This window comes from Durio zibethinus, chromosome 10, assembly GCF_047325235.1.
Source record: "Durio zibethinus cultivar Kanyao isolate XHJ-2024 chromosome 10, ASM4732523v1, whole genome shotgun sequence".
NCBI classification, from domain to species: domain Eukaryota; kingdom Viridiplantae; phylum Streptophyta; class Magnoliopsida; order Malvales; family Malvaceae; genus Durio; species Durio zibethinus.
This window is the reverse complement of record NC_143171.1, coordinates 5,345,644-5,365,961: the sequence shown is the minus strand read 5'-3', so window position 1 is coordinate 5,365,961 and position 20,318 is coordinate 5,345,644. Positions and strand designations below refer to the sequence as shown.

General features: G+C 27.3%; 1 protein-coding gene across 2 annotated transcripts; it reads right to left on the bottom strand.

Moving 5' to 3' along the window:
- Nucleotides 1-1,076: 1,076 nt before the first annotated feature.
- Nucleotides 1,077-3,234, bottom strand: LOC111292388 (putative acetyltransferase At3g50280). Of its 2 annotated transcripts, none has more exons than XM_022884762.2 (2): nucleotides 3,109-3,234; nucleotides 1,077-2,725 (listed from the first exon to the last, which is right to left on the bottom strand). In XM_022884762.2, exon 2 carries the CDS (start codon nucleotides 2,632-2,634, stop codon nucleotides 1,312-1,314), a length of 1,323 nt encoding a protein of 440 aa, XP_022740497.1. In that variant the 5' UTR covers nucleotides 2,635-2,725; nucleotides 3,109-3,234; the 3' UTR covers nucleotides 1,077-1,311. The 2 variants fall into 2 exon arrangements, with proteins under 2 accessions (XP_022740497.1, XP_089622680.1); XM_089766554.1 differs by having other exon boundaries at nucleotides 2,840-3,189.
- Between the last annotated feature and the right edge of the window lie 17,084 nt (nucleotides 3,235-20,318).

Genomic DNA, 20,318 nt, shown 5'->3' with positions numbered 1-20,318 from the left:
TGCAAGGTTTTTAGGCTTTATTTTAATTGAAGAAGAGATTCGATGGGCCTCTTCAAAATATTTTAATTTTCCTCCAAACTCTATATGTTCAGAATATATCGTGCTTGGTGGAGTGTTGACACGAGTTTTTAACCTTTTAGATTATTGCGGAATTTCCATTGTGCTCCTGCGTACTTGGCCTACTTATCAATGCCTTTCACCACTATTATTAAGCATCATAATAATATAATAATTCATCGTTTCATTATTCTTATTCATATTTAATTTGGCAAAAAAAACTTTAAAAATAATTAATTCTAGATATTTTTTGTTGAGTTTTTTAAAATTTTAAAAGTTATTAAGTTAGTATCATAAATAAATTTAAAATTATAATAAAATATTTAATATGATATTTAAATTTAAATTTTTTTAATATAATATTTAAATTATAAATCTATTAATTTAATATTATACTTATCTTAAGATAATTAATTTTAAAATGATGATATGTAATAAATAAAAGATCTTTTAAATATTATATTAGTTAATAGATTTATAATTTAAATAACATATTAAATTTTTTTAAAATTCAAATATTGCATTAAATATTTTATTATAATTTAAAAATTAATTATGACATTATCTCTTTTTATTATATTAATACTCAGGTATGATTTTTCATGTGAAAGAGAAAAAATATGAGAAAATATTGTAAATATAAAAATATTTTACAAGTATCAATTGTTAAAAAATAGAAAGATAATGTAAATTTAGAAATTTCAAATATGAAAAATGTACTAAAAAATAGACTTAAGGAGTAGTATTTTCTTTTGTTAAAGAAGCAAATAGAACAATGTGCATAACAATATTCCAAGTGTTACCAATGACACATGCAAATTTAATATTTTGATTCATATGTATTGGATGCATTCAATACTATAAATGTGATTGATGAATAAGATTTATGAATAATTGACTGATATAGTTGTTAATGTTCAGTACCAAAATAATGTAATAATACGATGAAAATTGTTTTCACCAATCATTTAAATGAAGTATAAAAAATTTTGGATCATAAGAAGCATATATTTATGTCCGATTCAACTTCATTGGAATCACATAAAACATTCATTATTGTGATTACTTCCATGATTTTTAATTTTTTCTATTTTCAAAACAACACAAATTGTAAACATGGCAGGCTAAATTTCACTTACAATCTGCTTCAAAATACATTAATCCAAGAACAAACCGACATTAACAATAACATCAATTCAGTTGATACTATCATGATGAAAGCAACTTTCAGCTTTAGAGTTTGGACTGAGATAGTTAAACGGTGACGATATCAATAAATTCTTGATCATTTGCCATAGCCTCCAATATCTCTGGAGAAAGGCATGCTTCAATGTCAATACTTCCTTCTTTTGCTCCACAAAACAATGTGATCTTCCCATCAAACTTATTTGCTGATCCGCTTCGTACTGCAATTGGCTTTCCCCATCCAAAATCATTACCATACATATTGAACCGAGGAGAACTACTTATAACCAGGGTGTTGCTTGTCATATTACTCATAGTTACCAACTTGGGGCTTGCTGGCCAAGACTGAAGGAATTTTTTGAAAGTTTCTTCGGTCACTTTAGCAATTACGCTGTTCATTTGCCACGCCACGTTACCAATTCCTTGTTCCAGTAGCTCCTTTGCTTTCATTTTTACAATCCGACCCAGCATAGCATTCCCAAAGTAATTTTCAGACAGCTCCTGCAATCTTCGTCTAGCGCCAACTACAATGCGGAAATTGGTCTCCTCATTAGGGTCCAAAATTTTGTTGCGGATAACAGATCTCCAAATATGAGACATCAGAGCTTGAAGAGATGAGATGTTATTGGTGCCAATCTCAGCATTAGCTTTTGCTTTGAGTTTTGCAATGTTTTCCTTTGTAAAATGGAAAACCCTTTCTCGTAGAGGTGGTAGAATGAAGTCTTCATTGATTTGTTCGAGACAAGATTGAGGAATACGAATGGGGAGATCAGTACCATCAGGTAACCGACATTGAAAAACCGGTGGCTTGGATAAGTGAATTGAACCCTTAGATATTTCTGACCATGAATTAAAGAAATGCCAGAATGATGTACCATCGGCCACAGCATGATTGATGGTGCAACCAACAAATATACCATCCGCAAGATCTGTTATTTGTATTCCAAGTAATGGGTTAGTAATACCCTTATAGTTGTTGAGGCCATTCAGTGGGAAAAACGAGTGAATAATGGGAGGAACACAAACAGGTTTAATGATGTCAGAAATGGTTACTCCATCAGCTGCAGCATGGATAAATAAAGCTCCAGCATTGTTGCAGTCAACAAAAAGGGAAATGGCGTCATCTTCATGTTCTGCTGTTTCTAGGCGACCTGCCAGGAGCGGAAAGTAGTCTAGAGTGCGGGAGAGAGAGGTTTTTAAGTGGTGGATCAGAGTGTTCTCAGTTTCCTTCTCTTGCAGATAAGGTTTAGGCTTGGGGAAAAGAAGTCCCTTTTGAATATGCCCTATTGCAAGGAGACGAAGATCCCAGGGTGTTAACTCAATCCTCTTACCTGATGCCCTGTGATCTTCTGCTTGAACTATACTGCTGGATATGAATCTTACATCGGCCATGTTAACTCCAAGACAAAATCTTCACTCAAAACTCAAAAGCTGATGCCACATGAACTGTTGCCCACCTTGTCTAGATTTTCCGATTAGTAACCTGCTAAGTCCAAACCAAACCATCGGTGTTATTTCCATTCTGACGAACTATAATTCTGGAGTACTCTAACAATCCTGTGGAAGGAAAATCAACATCCAGGAAAAAAAATTCTACCTTTGATAGCAGATGAATTTGAAAGTTGATACTATTTCAAGAACAAATTTCAATTTTTATATCAAACTGCATCTATTTTGACTCTAACAGACTTAATTTTGGAAACAAGACAATAAAATCAACCAAGCATATGGAATAAACTGATCAGTATTAACCCAAGAAGCAGAATAGTTGTTTGGAAACTTGGAGGTTCAAATGCCCAAATCAAGGCCCCAAACAACCAAATTAAACGACCCTTTCATCAAAGTAAAAGAAACTTCAGTACTTACAAGACTAAAAGGCACCCAACATCCCATCCGTCCTTTTCTTTTTCAATTTCTCTCTCTTTTCTTATCTTGCTTCCAGTCTGTGTGGTGTGCTTTTCTGCTGTACTAAATAAACTATAAGGCTCTCTAGCGGAATATTATTGTTTCATTGAATATTTATCTCCATATAAAATGGGCCTACAGTCTACAAACTGCATTATTGAACTTAGATGTAATTAATCATGTAAAATGTATATCAGTATATGTGCTTTCTTATAACAACAGTTAAAAAAAAAAGAAAGCACTATGAAATATGTTTTACAACCCAAATATCCTAGCCATTTCCCTTTTAACAATCAAGGATCGCGTTATTAATTACTTTGTTCTTTCAATTCCAAATTCAATTCCTTCATTACAAAATTCAGGTTATTTGGATTAGGTTAATATGTAATTTGATCTTTTAATTATATTACTCTTTATAATTTAATACTTTTAACAACTTCATGAATTGATATTTAACTTTCATTTTGTCATATTATTTACTCAAGATATCAATTCTTTTAATAATATGTTGATGTAACAAGAAATTAACAAAATGATAATGTACATTTTTGTACTCAATATCTGCCCTATCATTATTTTACTAAATACTTTTAGAATGGTGTAAATTGTTTGATAAAAGCAAAGCTAAAGTACTAAATAATGAATTTTTTTTTAATGATATAGTTAAAAATCAATTTACACATTAACCCATTTGGATTTTTACCGGCTTTATTCCTTCAGTTAATGATATTGCGATATTGAGAGCTTGTATCCTCTAGTTTTGCACCTATTTAATTATATATTTTACATGCTTTAGCATAGCATAGTACCTTGGCATTTTCACATGCATGTATGTAAGTATGAACTCCTGATTTTCTTCCCCGCTTCTTGATGGTATGAACTGATCTTGGATTTACTTCTTTTAATTTTAAAGGAAATTAAATGGGGTAATCTATACCATCCAGAAATGGGCGTCGAAATATCGGAGGTTTAGATAAATGACCAGAACCGCGAGAAATTTTTGACCAAGAATTAAAAAAAATGCCAAAATGAAGCACCATTAACAACAGAATGGTTGATGCTGCAAGCAATGAAGATACCATCTACAAGCTCAGTTATTTGCACTGCAGGCAATGGCTTCAAAGTACCCTCAATATTCTTAACCCCGTCCAATTGAAAAAAGAAGTCGAAAGTTTCAGGAACATATATTGACGGGTTCAATGAGATCAGAAATGGTTACTTTCTCAGCTACACCATGGACAAATAAGGCTCCAGAATTGTTGCAGTTAATGAACAAATTGAAGTGGTTTTTATCTTCATGTTCGATGGTGGCAAGGTGACCTGCAAATGGGGTAAAAATGTTTTTATTGGAAATAGTGACTCAAATCTTATAAAAGATTTGTTTGAGATTAGTTAGATATTACTTTATGGATAAAAAAACTTGCAGAAGAAGAATTTTAAAGAAAAATGGATTCTTGTTAAGTAAGTTAGTATGGTTATCAATATGTAAAGTCTTTATAAGGTTATATATGAGAAAAATATGTAATAGAGTTATAGGGTTTTATGAAATAGACACCTTATAAGACTACTAAAGATTTATATTTATGGGTGAATATGTCTGGATCTTTGTGAATGTACTAAAAGAGACTAAGAGGGTCCACATAGGTATGATGCATGTGTGCATATGGGTATGTATTTGTTTGAGTTGAGAATACTTCATAGAACTAGAGGAGATTGAAAGCATCTTTGGGTACTGATGTGGTTGATATGACTGTATGTTTGTAATTTCCTACAATTAATGAATTTTTTCTTATTCGTGAATGTAGGTCGGTTGGGCTGAATCACATTAAATTATTATATCTTGTATGATTGATTAATTGTTTAATTTTACTTCCACTTGCTTAATTGATTGGAGGTTTTTTTGCCCAACTAGTGATATCAAAGCTATCGTAATCTTTAACGAGTGATATCAGAATCGTCGTGATCCTAACAAGTGGTATCAGAGCTAAATGTTCAATATATGTAAAGAGAAAAGCATATAAGAGCTCGATTCAAAGGAATAGTTCGAGTTAGTGTTTTGAAAATTGATTTGCATAAAGCATGAAAACACATAAGAGAATATGATTATAAGATTTTCATTACAAGTGGAGCTAAGCATGTCTAGCGTAAAGACAGATGATTAATAAAATTTGAGTAAATGTGGAGATTGTTGGAAATAGTGACTCAAATCCCATAAGAGATTTTATTTGAGATTAGCTAAATATTACTTGATGGATAAGAAGACTTGTAGAAGAATAATTCTAAGAAAAAATAGATTTTTAATAGGCAAGTTAATATGGCTATAAATAGGTGAAGTTTCTATAAGGTTAGGTATGAAAAAAATATGTAAAAGAATTGTAGGATTTTATGATACAGACACCTTATAGGACTATTAAAGATTTACGTTTTATGGGTGTATATGTTTGAACGTTTATGAGTGGACTAAAAGAGATTGAGAAGGTTCATATAAGTATGGTGTATGGGTGCACATGGGTATGTATTTATTTAGATTGAGAACACTCCATAGAACTAAATGAGATTGAAAGAGTTTATGGGTATTTATATGGCTAATATGATTGTATTTTTGTAATTTTTTACAACTAATGAATCTTTTTTTTTCATTTATGAACATAGGTCGATTGGACTAAATCACGTTAAATTATTATATCTTATGTGTTAATTGTTTGATTTTGATTACGTTGACTTAATTGATTGAAGGCTTTTTTGCCCAACAAAGGTATTAGAGCTATTGTAATTCTTAACTAGTATCAAAGCTATCATGATCCTAACAGTTTCATATACATGAAAGAGAGGTTTTTAAGTGATGTATCAAGGCTTTTTTTGGTTCCTCATTTTGTAGTTTAAGCTTATGGAAGAGTAATTTCCCTTACAAATAGCCTACTAAAATGTGTTAAAGACCCCATAGAATTAGCTAAACCCTATCAGTTTTTTTCTAGGGCTTTCAGCCTAGATGGTACTCGAGGAAATAAAATGGAAGCTTGCCATATATTTTCTATAAACTTCACAATATTTCTTGCATATAGGAGATCCATAATCATAATTATACTAGTTGGATGTCTACGAGTGCATATAGAGATTATTTAATTATGTGCAACAAAATGTTACAGGCAAAATTAAGCACAAAAAGAATAAGAATACACATCTTTTTTATACAAATCAATAATAATATACATCTTTTTATCATGAGAATTAAAAATTTAATATTTTATCAACGAATCATATGTTATTTACAATTAATTTTCTCATTTAATTCTTTCATTACTAAATTAAAAAATGAGTTATATTATATTATATTATATTTCACATGTAAATGTTAATCCAACTTTTTTAAAAAATAATCTAACAAAATAATATAGGGTAGTGTTTGGTATGACGCGATCATCTTAAAAATCATGGTGATTTACATATAATAATTAGATGTCATGTTTAATAAGCAATCAATGATTCTCCGTTAAATGATCTTAGATTATAATGAGTGATTAAATTTGCATTTTAATTCTTATTCAAAATGATAGAAAATTTTTATCACTGAGGTGAAAAGATATGTAAACTTAAAAATAGTCAATATTATCTATTTAATAAGTAAAATAAAAACTCGTTTTCTCTCAAAATTATAATTATTTTATATTATAAGTTTTTATATTTTCAAACTAATATTTATTGTAACAATTTCAAAAATAATTTTTGTGTTTTTTTAGGTTTTTTAATTATATATAATACAATCTTTTTATTTTCTTTTGTTATAATTTTAATAAATAAATAATTTTAATTTCTAATTCAAATTTTTACATAATTTATATTATAAAAATTGATTTACCTATCAATAAATATATTTTTTAATTTAATAATTTAATTATATTTTATTATGAAATAAATGAAATATTACTAATATATTACAAGTTATTATCCTTAAACAATAATGAAATCATTAACTTGTGTAATTATTAGAATATGCATGATTATTTTTGTATTTTCAAATAATATAATGTTTGATTTTTAACAATACCAAATTAATGATATTTTATCCCAGAAAACTAATGATTATTAAGCAACCAAAGTGATTCTAAATCATGAGTGAAAAGATCATTTTAATAATAAGATCACCTCAATGATTAAATTACTATAATGATTTCGAAAATGATACCAAACAGGTAAAAGGAAAATTTATATATTTTTATTCAATCTAATAACTATTAGCCTTGATTAATTATTATTTTGAAATGATAAAATATTAAGTTAAATAAGCTTAATCAACATTTAAAAAAAGATTTATTTAGTAAATGTTCTTAAGTTTTATATTTTGGTACTAAATAAATAATATGATTTTCAAAGTTTAAACAAACATTTTTTTATGGTTTCTTATTTCTCAAATAAAAAGTATCTTTAAATATTTTTTATTTGAGCTTAAATGAAAGTTCAATTGTTGTTTTTAAAGTGAACTTATTCATTTTGGACTCAATACAATTTTGATAATATTTTTTTTGAGAAATAGATTAACTTAAGAAAGTTATTTTACAAGAATAAAGTTTTCCAACATTAAACTTATTTTATTTTTTTGTATTAATTTATAAAGCTTTAACATTTGAATTTTATATTGTTGAAAAGCTCTTTGAGTCTACTTTCTAATGGATCAAACAAAATCTAAATCTAAATTTTTTAGGAAAAGATTTTGAATATTTCTAGGCACTTTATAGTTGTCTAAAAACTTCACAAGAGGTAGTTTTGAAAATTTACTATAATTCGTATACAATGAATTAAGTGATGAATTTTATATGGATAGAAAGCCCTTTAAGTCTAGTTTTTAAATCTTTAAACAATTTTTTATTTAAATTTGTATAACTCAAGATATGATCAAATTAGTAAATATAATGTAAAACATGAGACAACCATCTAGCTTTGACAGGAACAATCCCCTCAGGGAAGGGATTGATTGATTGATTTTTTACTCAGAATGTAGGTTTATGCTCTTAGTTGAAGAAAGGATCGATCACCCTATGTAGGGGATCGATTACCTTTTTGAACCAATTAATCACCTCAAGAAAATGATCGATCGGGTTATGATTTTCAAAGGCATAAATGGCACCAAAACTTGTACCAATTGATCTCCTCATGGAATTGATCGATTGGGTAGGCCCTGAAATAACTCCAATGGCTAGTTTATCAAGCTTCAATAGCTATTTTCTTCTCCCTAGCTTCACCAATGACTACTTCTTTAATTTCTCTATATATTGGCCACTCTAACACACCGAGAAGATTAATGGATCAAGAGAGTAAGAACCAATAAGCTATATTGTTATTCTCTCAAAGAAATCAAGAGTTTTAGAGCTTTAAAGTCTATATCTTTATATTTATTATATCCAAATCATATTTATTATTCATTTATCATTTTTTTGTACTTAGCAAACACTTAGCCTTAGAGAGGTTGTTCTATTATTTACAAAATTACCTTTGATATACAAGGCTGAAAGAGAACAAGAGGTGAGATATCCTCTTGAGAGCTTTGTAGTGAGATTGGATAAAATACTACAAAGGGTAGAGATTATTGTCTTAAGCCATAGAGAAAAAATAGAGTTGTATTTCAATTTAAGATTAGTGGACTGAAGTCTTAGTGTGGACAACCAAGAAGAGAGGACGTGGGTATCTTGTGAAGAAGAACTGAATCTCTATAAATCTTTATGTTTAATTTCTCTATCCTTATCTCTTTATTTTCATTGTTGATTTATATACTTCTAGATACATCAATTTTTCATTATTTGCATCATATTTTGATATTGGTTTTAATTTTCATTCAATTATTTTGAAATCCTTGTTTAGGAAAAATTTGAAAAAAATCTAATTCACCCCTCTTGGATACCATTTCACCTAAAAAGCTAACAATTAGTATTAGAGATTTGATATCTTTTTGTAGGTTTAACCACCTTGAATAAAAACCTTATGGCTCAATTTAGGTTCCAAGATGGTGAAAAAATCCTTAAAGTTTCAATGTTTAATAAATATGAATTTTATGAATGGAGAATGAAGATGAATGTGTTCATAATAGCCCATGATTTTAAAGCTTAAAATGTGATTGAGAAAGGGTTTGAAATTCCTTCAAATGATACAAACTATATGAGGCAAGTGATGGATGATACAAAGGCCAAATGCATTCTTTATGGAGCTCTCGACTCCCACAACTTTAACTTGGTCTCAAATTGCTCCACTTCAAATGAAATATGAAGAAAGTTGGATGAGCTACATGAAAGATAAATTTTTAACCAAAATGCATCATGTCTTATGGCTCTTGAAGAGTCTAAGGTAATCTTTAACTTAATTGATTCAAATTCGTATACTTTTGATAAATTGCAACGTGCCTTTAGTGAGTTAGTTATGGAATTTGAGTTAATGAAAATGAAATACAAGAAAATGATTTCAAAATTGAATATTGAAAATGATTTTTTGATAAATGCAAAAGATATTTTGAAAAAAGAAAATGAAAAATTGAAAATAGATTTTGAGACCTTTCAAAATAAAAATGAATTCTTTTTTAAAAAAATTGATTTGAAAAAGAAATTTGATGAATTAATGAATAAAAAACAAAATCGTTTCAAGACTTGTTTAAGTACTAAAATGATAAAATGTAATTTTTATAATTTTTATGGTCATACTACATATACTTGTCTTAAAAAAAGAAAAAGTTTCATTAGAATTAGACAAGTATGGGTTCTTAAAGGAAGAAACAACTTAGTGACTAATTCTCAAGGACCTAAAGCAATTTGGGTACCAAAAATCAAATGAGATTATCTTTTGTAGGTGTACTAGAGTAAAGAGTTATAATATGATTTTGAAGAATGAAAATCTAGACGCAAAATAGAGATGGGTAACCTTAAAATTTTTATTTTAAGTGAATATGAAATTGGTTGCCTATTCTTGTTGAACATTGAATGCTTAATGGATATTGGTATATACTTTGATGATATACCTGAATATACCAATTTTATTTGATATATGTAAGCTTGAATTGAGTATGCATTTTTTTGTATGATTTTTACATATTCCACATGCTTATTGATATTGTGTTTAATATTTATTTTTTAAGATACAGTTTTAAGAGAATTTATGAATGCTTTAATGAATTTGTGGGATTTCGTGTGAATGCTCTTAATATTGAGATTGTATGAATGATCTTGATATTTTGATATTATTTGTGAAATTGACATTTTTGAGGACTTGTGCTTATGTATGATTGTATATATGAATATTGGTTATTGATGATATTATACATGCTTTGTGAAATTGTTATTGGTACTTTATGTGATAAATTGTGTGCTAAATTATTTTTATATTTATGCACAAACTTAGAGGGAGCACTCAAAGCTTAATGATTTTGAGACTTTATATTTTGCTTTGAAAATGATTTTTGCTAGAGTCAAGCCTTAAAATATGAAATTTTGTTTTAACAAGCTTTTTATTATAAAATGAATTTGAATATCTTGAATTCAATTATTTAAACTTGTTCAAACAAAGATAACTTAATAACTTGCAATGGTTTAAAATTTTCATAAGTGCTAGATACAAGTTTTAAAAGATTTTAGAACCTAAAAGATCAAATCTTGTTTTTGAACAAACATGGGTATAAAAGCCATTTAGACAATTTCAAATTGTGATATAAAACTTTTCTAAATGGTTTGAAGAGCTTAAATGTGTGTTTAAATATATTTGCCCATCATAATAACCTTTTTCAAGAAAATATGAGATTAAAAGTTAACTTTTTAATTTCCTTATTTCTAATGTCAAATGACCACTTGAATAACTCTGTTTTGTTATTTGAAACTTGTTGGAATGGTTTAAGTTGGTTAAAAATGAGCTTGATTGGTTATGAGATTTATTAAAGTCTTTTTCCAACAAAAATGAGCTTCAAAATATCAAAAATAAAAATATTTAAAATATTAAGCTTTGAATTATTTATCCTATTGTATTTTGCATAAATATATTTGTTTGAATGATTTTGGCATGATGGAAACGATTTTATGATTTTTATACATATTAATTTGTGATTATTAAATATGCCTATATGACATGATATTTAAAGTTACTCAATTTATTTATAAGCTTAAATCTTGTGAATTCTTTAAACTTGATTGTGTTATACATAATTGTTTTATCTATTGATTTATGATTTTGAATATAATAAACTACTTATTTGTAAATAAAAAATGTTGTTAGTTTATCTATTATTCTTATCAAGTATGTGCTTGTGTGATAAATATTATTTATCTTTACTTGATATGCTTGCAACATGACTTAAGTAAATGAATTTCTTATGATACTTATTTTTAGTTTAAGTCATTATTGATTATGGACTATAATTTGTGTAGACATATTTATGATTTTGTGCTAAAATTTTCTTGAATATGTTTTTTATGATAAATATGTATTCTTTGAGTTTTTAGTTTTCATATGGCCTAAAATTTATTTTGATATATTCTTTGATGATTTTTTGAATATACATGAATATTGAATATGTCTAATTTGTGTGCATGAATGATCTAAAAGGTTTGATTTTTGCACATTATATGAGAACTTTTGCTTTAGTGCCATTCTTATGCTATTTGATGTTTAAATTGATATATGACATCTAGCTTAAGTATATATCTCTCTTGCAATTGGTAACTTGTGCTTAGTGAATAAATTATCTTTTGCCTATAATGACTTAGAATATGAAATTATTTTTTAACAATTAATATAATTTTTATCAATTGATTTTCTTGATGCTGCTAATGAATATTTCTTTGTTAAGAATATTTTCTAAGTTTATGCTAGAAGTACTTGAAATGAGCATGAATGAGCCTACATTTTTTGAATTTTAAGTGGAACAAGTAAAGCAAGTCATCTTCATCAATCAAGCCTAAGTACATCAAAAACTAGCTCAAATGATGTTGAATGGAAGATTTAAAGCCTCACTCAACTACAATGAGCACAACAACATAGCTTGACAATGATAGAGATAATTTTATTGAATCTATGCTATGCACCTATGATTTATACTGTTTAATGCATTATTTGATAAATGCTTGCTTTGATATGTACAAAAATAAAATATTATGTTTGAATTTGTGAATACTTTGAACAAATTAATCACCAATCTACTTGATAAAATTTGTCTTAACTTTGTTAAATGCTTGGATTGATTAATATTCATGCCTAGTTCTTGATTGCTTTGATTACTAGTTTTTATTACATGAATATTTATTTGAATCTTTGAACATGGATATGAGTTGAATATATTGATTTTTTTATCTTTTAATTGCCTTGACTCATGGACTATGAACTTACGATTTTGAAATTTTATATACATATTCATTGATCGAGATCATTGAGATAACATGCACCATATTATGTCTAATGTTTGTATCTCTATTGGTATATTGCTATATGTGATTTGAAATTTTTTACATATGCTTGTATGATTTTGATTGAAAAATATGTTTAAACTATATTTATAGACTTGCATAGGTTTGGATTAAGAATATTACTTTACATTGAAATAATTTGGATTATAATTGAAATTATGTTTTCATTATTTTTTTGCTATAGAATATGTGCTTATCATGTTTGAAAAATCATGCTTATATAATTTTTGTTAGGACATGATGATTGAACCTCATGCACGTTCATACCTATAATTTATTATATACATGTGAGCTTTTGGTTCTTGTATGGATATGATAATTTATGAAAGATTACTATTATCATTTATGCATGTATTGAATGAATTTTTCATAAGTTTGAAGTATGTGTGCTCTATGAAAGTTGTTGAATAAAATTATTAACAATTGGTATCAAAATTTGGTAAAGATTTTTAAACTTTCATAGATGTTTATTTATGTGCCTATCATTGACATAGCTTATACCTTTTATGCAAAATTGTGTGTGCCTTAAATTGATTAATCTTTATTATGAAATGATAAGCAATTTTAGAATATAATTTTACTTGATTTGTTTTGTGATAATAATTGGTATACTTTGTGGTAACATATCCTTAACAATTGATATGATCTTGTATACATGTACTTGAATTTATGCTTAATTGTTATTGATATTTTAGGTTCTAAGCACCTCTTATGATAACATGATTTATGAATAGGTTACATATCATTTATTATCCTTTTGCTCAAAAATTTTATGTGGTTAAGTTGAATGAATGATTTTGTGCTATAACATTTTAATTACACTTATACTTTTGTGCTTGAATACATATATGTGAATTTTATTGTGCATGTTACACTTGATTAAATGCATTCAAAATACTCTTGATATTATTAGTATTAAGCATTTTGTTTCATGCTTTGAATTGATCTATTTTCTTTTGAAATAACAAAAATGGAGAGATTTAAAGATATTTATTCTTATATGTGTCATAACGTCTAAGTCTGTGAACCTGTCTCTAGACATTGACTTAAAGAGTCACCATGAATCTTTTTTTTTTGTTTTAGGTGTGATTGACCACTTAATCGAATCTATCCCTTTGTAAAGAGAAATCTTAAGTTTAACTTAGGTATCTTTAAAAGGTAGATTCGATGTCTACAAAACTAGAACTAGGTTCGAGAGTACGATTACGTGTAAGGAAGGTTATGGCACCCCGACAACACCTATTAAAGGATGGTACCAACTTGATTTTGTGTTACCTATTGAGTCTTAAAAATTTTATTATATAATTAATTATTAAAAATTATTCTTAATTGATTCCAATACTTTTGACAGAAAATTAAAAAAATTCTCTTACCTCAATAGTATACAAGCAAACTATTGTTTCTCTTGCAGAAGCTCTGTCATCGAATTATTTAACATTTTAAAAAATTCTAGAAAAAAAATAATATTTTAACTTTTTCTTGAGATTTTTTTCCTATTTTATTTTTTTAAAAAAGGATTAATGTTTTTATTCAAAAAAAAATTGATACTTTCAACTTTTTCTCAAAAAAAATCTTTTGAAAATTTTATATTTAAAGAATTAATAATTTCAAATTTTCTTTAAAACATTCTTTAAAATATTTTTGAAAATTTTATTTTCAAATAAAATTGATGTTTTTAACTTTTCTTCAAAAGCATTTATTTTGATTTTTTTTATTTTTTTCAAAAAAATTCACTCAAAAAATGAATAAATAACTAATAAGCAAAAAAAAAAAAATACATTAAAAAATTACAACCTGGCTTAACAGTTGACGATTTAGTATGGGCTTTTAGGGTTCTACCTGGTATTGGCATTGATGGGAAATTACGTTTGATGATGGAGCTGTGGTGGTTTGACAGATATAGTAGTGTGTTTATAGGGATTCTAGCAATGGAGTGATATTGTTTTATGGCAATGGTGATGAGAGAAGGTGGATTTTTAGTCAAATGGTTTTTTCTGTATAATTGTAAAGGTTTTGGGTTTGTGGTTATTATGTTGTTTATGGTTTTGATGACTGTGTAAGGATTGGTTATGGATGAAGATAGTTAAAGGTTTTGGTAGCAATGGTGGAAGTTTGGCTTAGGTGGAGATTCCAGTGTGGTATGGTGCAGATGGTGTTTGATGGTGGTAAAAGAGAGGTTTAGATTTGGAAAACTTGGCAGTTTTGCTTGATGGTTGAGCCTGTTTAATTTTTTTGTGTAACTGCTCTCTTTTTTTATTCTTCTGTGATTTTCTATATAATATGCTTTTTTGCCCCCTTATTGTGTGCGATCACTGATTTATATAGGACTTAAACTGCCCAGCCTAACCTTTCAGATCAGTTGAAAATTTTAAAAAAGTATCTTTTTTTCCCAAAACTCTTATCCGTTTATCCTTTTTTGTTTTGATCTCTCAAGAGTTTTCTTATCAACCCAATTTCAAACTTTTTATCTAGAATGCTATCAGAACTAAAGGTATAAATGATATATTAGTACTCGCAAATTACTCGGGTTCGATTCGAATAAAACTCAAATTTCACTCTATTATTATCAAGTCAAGCTTGAGCTCGAGCTCATGCTCAAGCTCAAGTAGCTTAACTCATCGATCGAGTCAAGTTCAAGTATTTTTATACCCGACTCGAGTCACTTGTAAGCTTAATCAAGCTTTTATATTTAAATATATTTTTATTATTTTAATTAATAAAATATTTCAAACTTGAGCTCGAGCACAAATAATAGAGCTTTTGTCAAATATAAAAATCGAACTTATTTTTACATATTAATCGAATGAGCTCAAGTAACTCGATTTTTATCTCGAGTCAAACTCGAGCTAAAAAATAAAACTCAATCAAGTTCGAGTCAAGTTTCAAGCCTCAAATTTTGAATTGAGCTCGAGCTCGAGTTTAATACTATATTGACTTGAACTCGATTGATTATACCCCTAATCAAAACTAAAATTTTACTTTTATTGTTCTGATTATCCCATCTGGAGCCCATCGAATCAACCAAAATAAATTTGAAAAATGAGTGTCTATATTATGCTTATAGCAATTGATATAGGAGTTTAAACATATGGTATAAAGAGCATAAACAAAAAAAAAGAGAAATATTTTATGAATATATTTATTAGTGATGCCTCTTTATGTTTATTTACTAATTAATATGCTCGTGCCTTTTTGTTATGACAAAAAAAAAAGGAGAAATATTATATAGACAAATTTGTTTATGCTTGATATGCATATGTTTGATTGTACTTATTTATATATTTGACTAACATATGTTTGTTGAGTTGCATTGGATTAAGATGCATAAATTGAAGGGGTGTTTTGCCATGCATTATTTAAGGGGGAGTTTTTCAAAATATTTTTCAAAATCTTAAATGTCTTAAAGAAAGTTTTTTATCAAGCAAATTTGTCTTTAAGTTTTGTCATATCAAAAAGAGAGAGATTGTTAGCTTTGAATTGATCCTTATTTTAAAATGACAAAACATTAAGCTCTATAAGCTTAATCAAGATTTTGAAAAAGATTTATTAAGTACATGTTCTGAAGTTTTATATTTTGGTACTAAATAAATAATATGATTTTCAAAGTTTAAACAAACATTTTTTTATGTTTTCTTATTTCTCAAATCAAAAGTATCTTTAAACCTTTTTTTATTTGAGCTTAAATGAAAGTTCACTTGTTGTTTTTAAAGTGAACTTATTCATTTTAGACTTAATACATTTTTTATAATAATTGGTTTTGAGAAATAGATTAACTTAAAAAAGTTATTTTACAAGAACAAAGTTTTCCAACATTGAATTTTTATTTTTTTTTGTACTAATTCATAAAGCTTTAAATATTTAAATTTTATATGGTTGAAAAGCTCTTTGAGTCTACTTCTAATGGATTAAATAAAATCACAATCCAAATTTTTTAAAAAAATATTTTAAATTTTTACTAGACACTTTGCAGTTGTTTAAAAACTGCATAAGGGGTAGATTTTAAAATTAGTTATAATTCGTACACAATGAATTATGTGATAAATTTTATATGGATAGAAAGCCCTTTAAGTCTAGCTTCTAAATCTTCACACGATTTTTTATTTGGATTTGTATAACTAAAAATATAATCAAATTAGTGAGTAGAGTGCAAAATAGGAGACAACCATATAACTTTGACAAGATCAATCCCCTCATGAATTGGATCAATTGATTTTTTACTCAGAATGTAGGTTTGTGATCTAGTTGAATAAAAGATCGATCACCTTATGTAGGGGATTGATCACCCCCTTAAACCAATTGATACCCTTAAGGAAAGGATCCATCAAGTCGTGATTTTCAAAGGCATAAATAGCACCAAAACTTGAATCAATCTATCCCCTCATGGAAGGGATCGAATGGGTAGGCCCTGAAACAACTCCAATGGCTAGTTTATCAAGCTTCAATAGTTATTTTCTTATCCCAAGCTTCCTCAATAGCTAGTTCTTCAATTTCTCTATATATTGGTCACTCTAACACACTAAAAAGATTGATGAATCAAGAAAGCAATAACCAACAAGCTATATTTTCATTCTCTGAAAGAAATCAAAAGTTTTAGGGCTTTAAAGTCTATATTGTATTTATTGTATTCAAATCATATTTGCTATTCATTTATCATTTTATTGTACTTAAACTTAGCAAACACTTAGCCTTAGAGAGGTTGTTCTATTATTTGTAAAATTACATTTGATATATAAGACTGGAAAAGAATAAGAGGTGAGGTACCCTCTTGAAAACTTTGTAGTGAGATTAAGTAAAATACTATAAAGGGTAGATATTTCTATCTTAAGGTTTAGAGAGAAAAAATAGGGTTGTATTTTCAATTCAAGATTAGTAGATTGAAGTCTTGGTGTGGATAACCAAGAAAAAAGGACATAAGTGACTTGTAGAGAAGAACTGAACTTTTGTAAATCGTTGTGTTTGATTTCTCTATCCCATCTTTTTATTTTCATTGTTGATTATATATACTTTTACATACATCAATTTATTGTTATTTGCATCATATTTTGATATTAGTTTTAATTTTCATTCAATTATTTTAAAATTATTGTTTGAGAAGAATTTGAAAAAAATCCAATTCACCCTCTTCTTGGATCATTATCTCACCTAAAAAGCTAACAATAATTATTTTCAGAATCAATTGCTTACCACTATACCAAAAGCTATGGTTGATAATAAAGGCACGATTTTATTTCATTATTCTTTTTGGTAGCGTAGAATCCCGTACTAAGCGATAGGTGGACGTAAAAAGTTTCACAAAGCCTTCTTGGGATACCACACCTATTAGAATTTGATAGGTTAGGTTATCATACATCGAAATCTGATCCACCATGGGATACTTCACCTAGATGAACCAATATACCGAGTTTCTAAGGGAGACTGCTGGACCCTATAATCCAACAATCTCCCCTCCAACGGTATTTACGGGACTTGAACCTACAACTTCTCTTTGATATCAATTTTCAAGACCAAACGCTTACCACTACACTAAAACCTATAGCTGATAGTGAAGGCGTAACTTTTTTTTTTTTTTTTGTAGTGCGTAGTCCCGTACTAAGCGACAGGTGGATATAAAAGGCTTCACAAAGCCTTCTTGAGATACCACACCTATTGGGCCTTGGCAAGTTGGATTGTCATATATCAAAATCTGATCCACCATGAGATACCTCACCCATATGAACCGACATATCGAATCTCTAGAGGAGACTGCTAGACCCTGTAATCCAACAACAACTAAATGGGTTAAATATAAAAAATAGTCTCTAAACTATGCACTTTTTATCAGTTTAATACCTAAATAAATAAAATTGTCAGTTTAATACTAAAACTTCTATTTTGTCATCATTTTAGTACTTTGGACAAACCCGCTAGTCCACTTGTTGACGTAGTATAAACAATTAATAAAATGTTGAAACATGTAAAAAAGTCTAGTAAGTGCCTCATCATCAATTGCCATGTCAGCATTAAATAAAAAAGTCCAAATTTTTTTTTAAAATTCAAAAATATTTTAAAAATATTTTTTTAAAAATCTAAAATAGTTTTAAAATCTAAAAAATTTAAAAACTATAAATTATTTTAAAATCATAAAAATTAAAAAATATGAAAACTTAAAAAATTGAAACAATATCAAAATTTTAATAAAATGTCCAAAAAATTTTGTTAAAATTAAAAAAGATTCACAAAAAACTTAAAAATTGAAAATTAAAAAAAATCTAATATATTTTTTTAAATCTAAAAATTTATTAAAATAATCCTAACAATTTTTTAAATTTATGAAAAATTAAAAAATTCCTAAAATTGAATATTCTAAAAAACTATAAATAATTAAAATAATTTTGAAAAATAAAAAATTTAATAAAAATTCATAAAATATATTTAAAAAAGTAAAATTATAATATTAAAAAAATAAAAAATTTCATAATTAAAAAAAATTACAATTTTTAAGAAAAATTTTAAACTTTTCAAAAACATTTAGATTCTTTTTTTTTTTTTTAAGTTTTTGTGAATTTTTAATGAATTTGAAGGAAATTTTATTTTTATCAAAATTTTCTTTTTTTTATTTTTTTAGATTTTTTAAAATTTTTTGGGATTTTTAAATGAAAATTTTAAGTTTTTTATTTTTTTATATTTTCATAATTTTTTAATTTTTTAAAAATATTTCAATTTTTAAATTTTTTCTATAATTTTTTAAAGGGTAAATTATATATATATACCTTGTAGTTAAATGCAATTTAAGTTTGTCCCTTAAGATTTAAAATATAACACGTAACTACCCTGTGATATTGTATTTTTACCCGAAATTGTTATTTTTTTCGTTTTTTTTTTCCTTCTTCTTCATCTTCAATTGATTCTCGCTTTTTCTAAGATCAGATGAATTTAGTAATTTACAAAAGCAATTTACAAAAGTTTATAGAAGCAAAGTCGGCATCACATAAACAAGCATAAACAACTTGCAATTAAGGAATTAAGCATCAAACAAACAAGCAATTTACAAAAGCAAAGTCAAAACCATAAGGCCATACCCAACTACCATACTTACAGAAGTCGAAAGCCAACAAACACAAATAACCAAATCGAGAGCTTTAACCCATTAAACCTAGAAGGAAACCTAAACCTTACACCCAACCAATCCATAAACCCAATAATCTAGTAAATTCCAGAACTAGCTCCCCAAGATACAATTTCAAACAGCATAAATTTCATTCCCAAAAAGACACAAAACCTAGAATTTGCATCCAAGCAGATAAGCAAAAAAATTAAAAGTCTTAACCAAAAACAATGAACATAAACAAAAAATAGCATTAGTAGGAACATCTAATAGCAAAATAAAAATTTTAGGTTTTGGCTTGAGATTGCTTTTTTATGTTTGTAAAAAAGAGCTTTTTGGTGATTTTGCGTTTGGTTGTCTTCGAATGTTTCATTTCAGACTAAAGAAAATGAGGCGTGCTGGTAGAAAAAATTGTAGCAACATAGAGGGTTCTCTAACTTTTTGGTTGGGATTTCTTTTTTTACTTTACGGTGGTGGTCACTAGTGACAAAGGATACCAACATCAATCGACCATGGTAGCGTAGTGGACGATGACGATGAGTTTCAACAGAATTTGGGATTTTGTTTTTTTCAATTCTAGAAAGAAAGCAAAGAACTTTTATAGAAAGAGAAAATTAATCTAATTTTAAAGAGAGAATAAATTGAAGATGAAGAAAAAG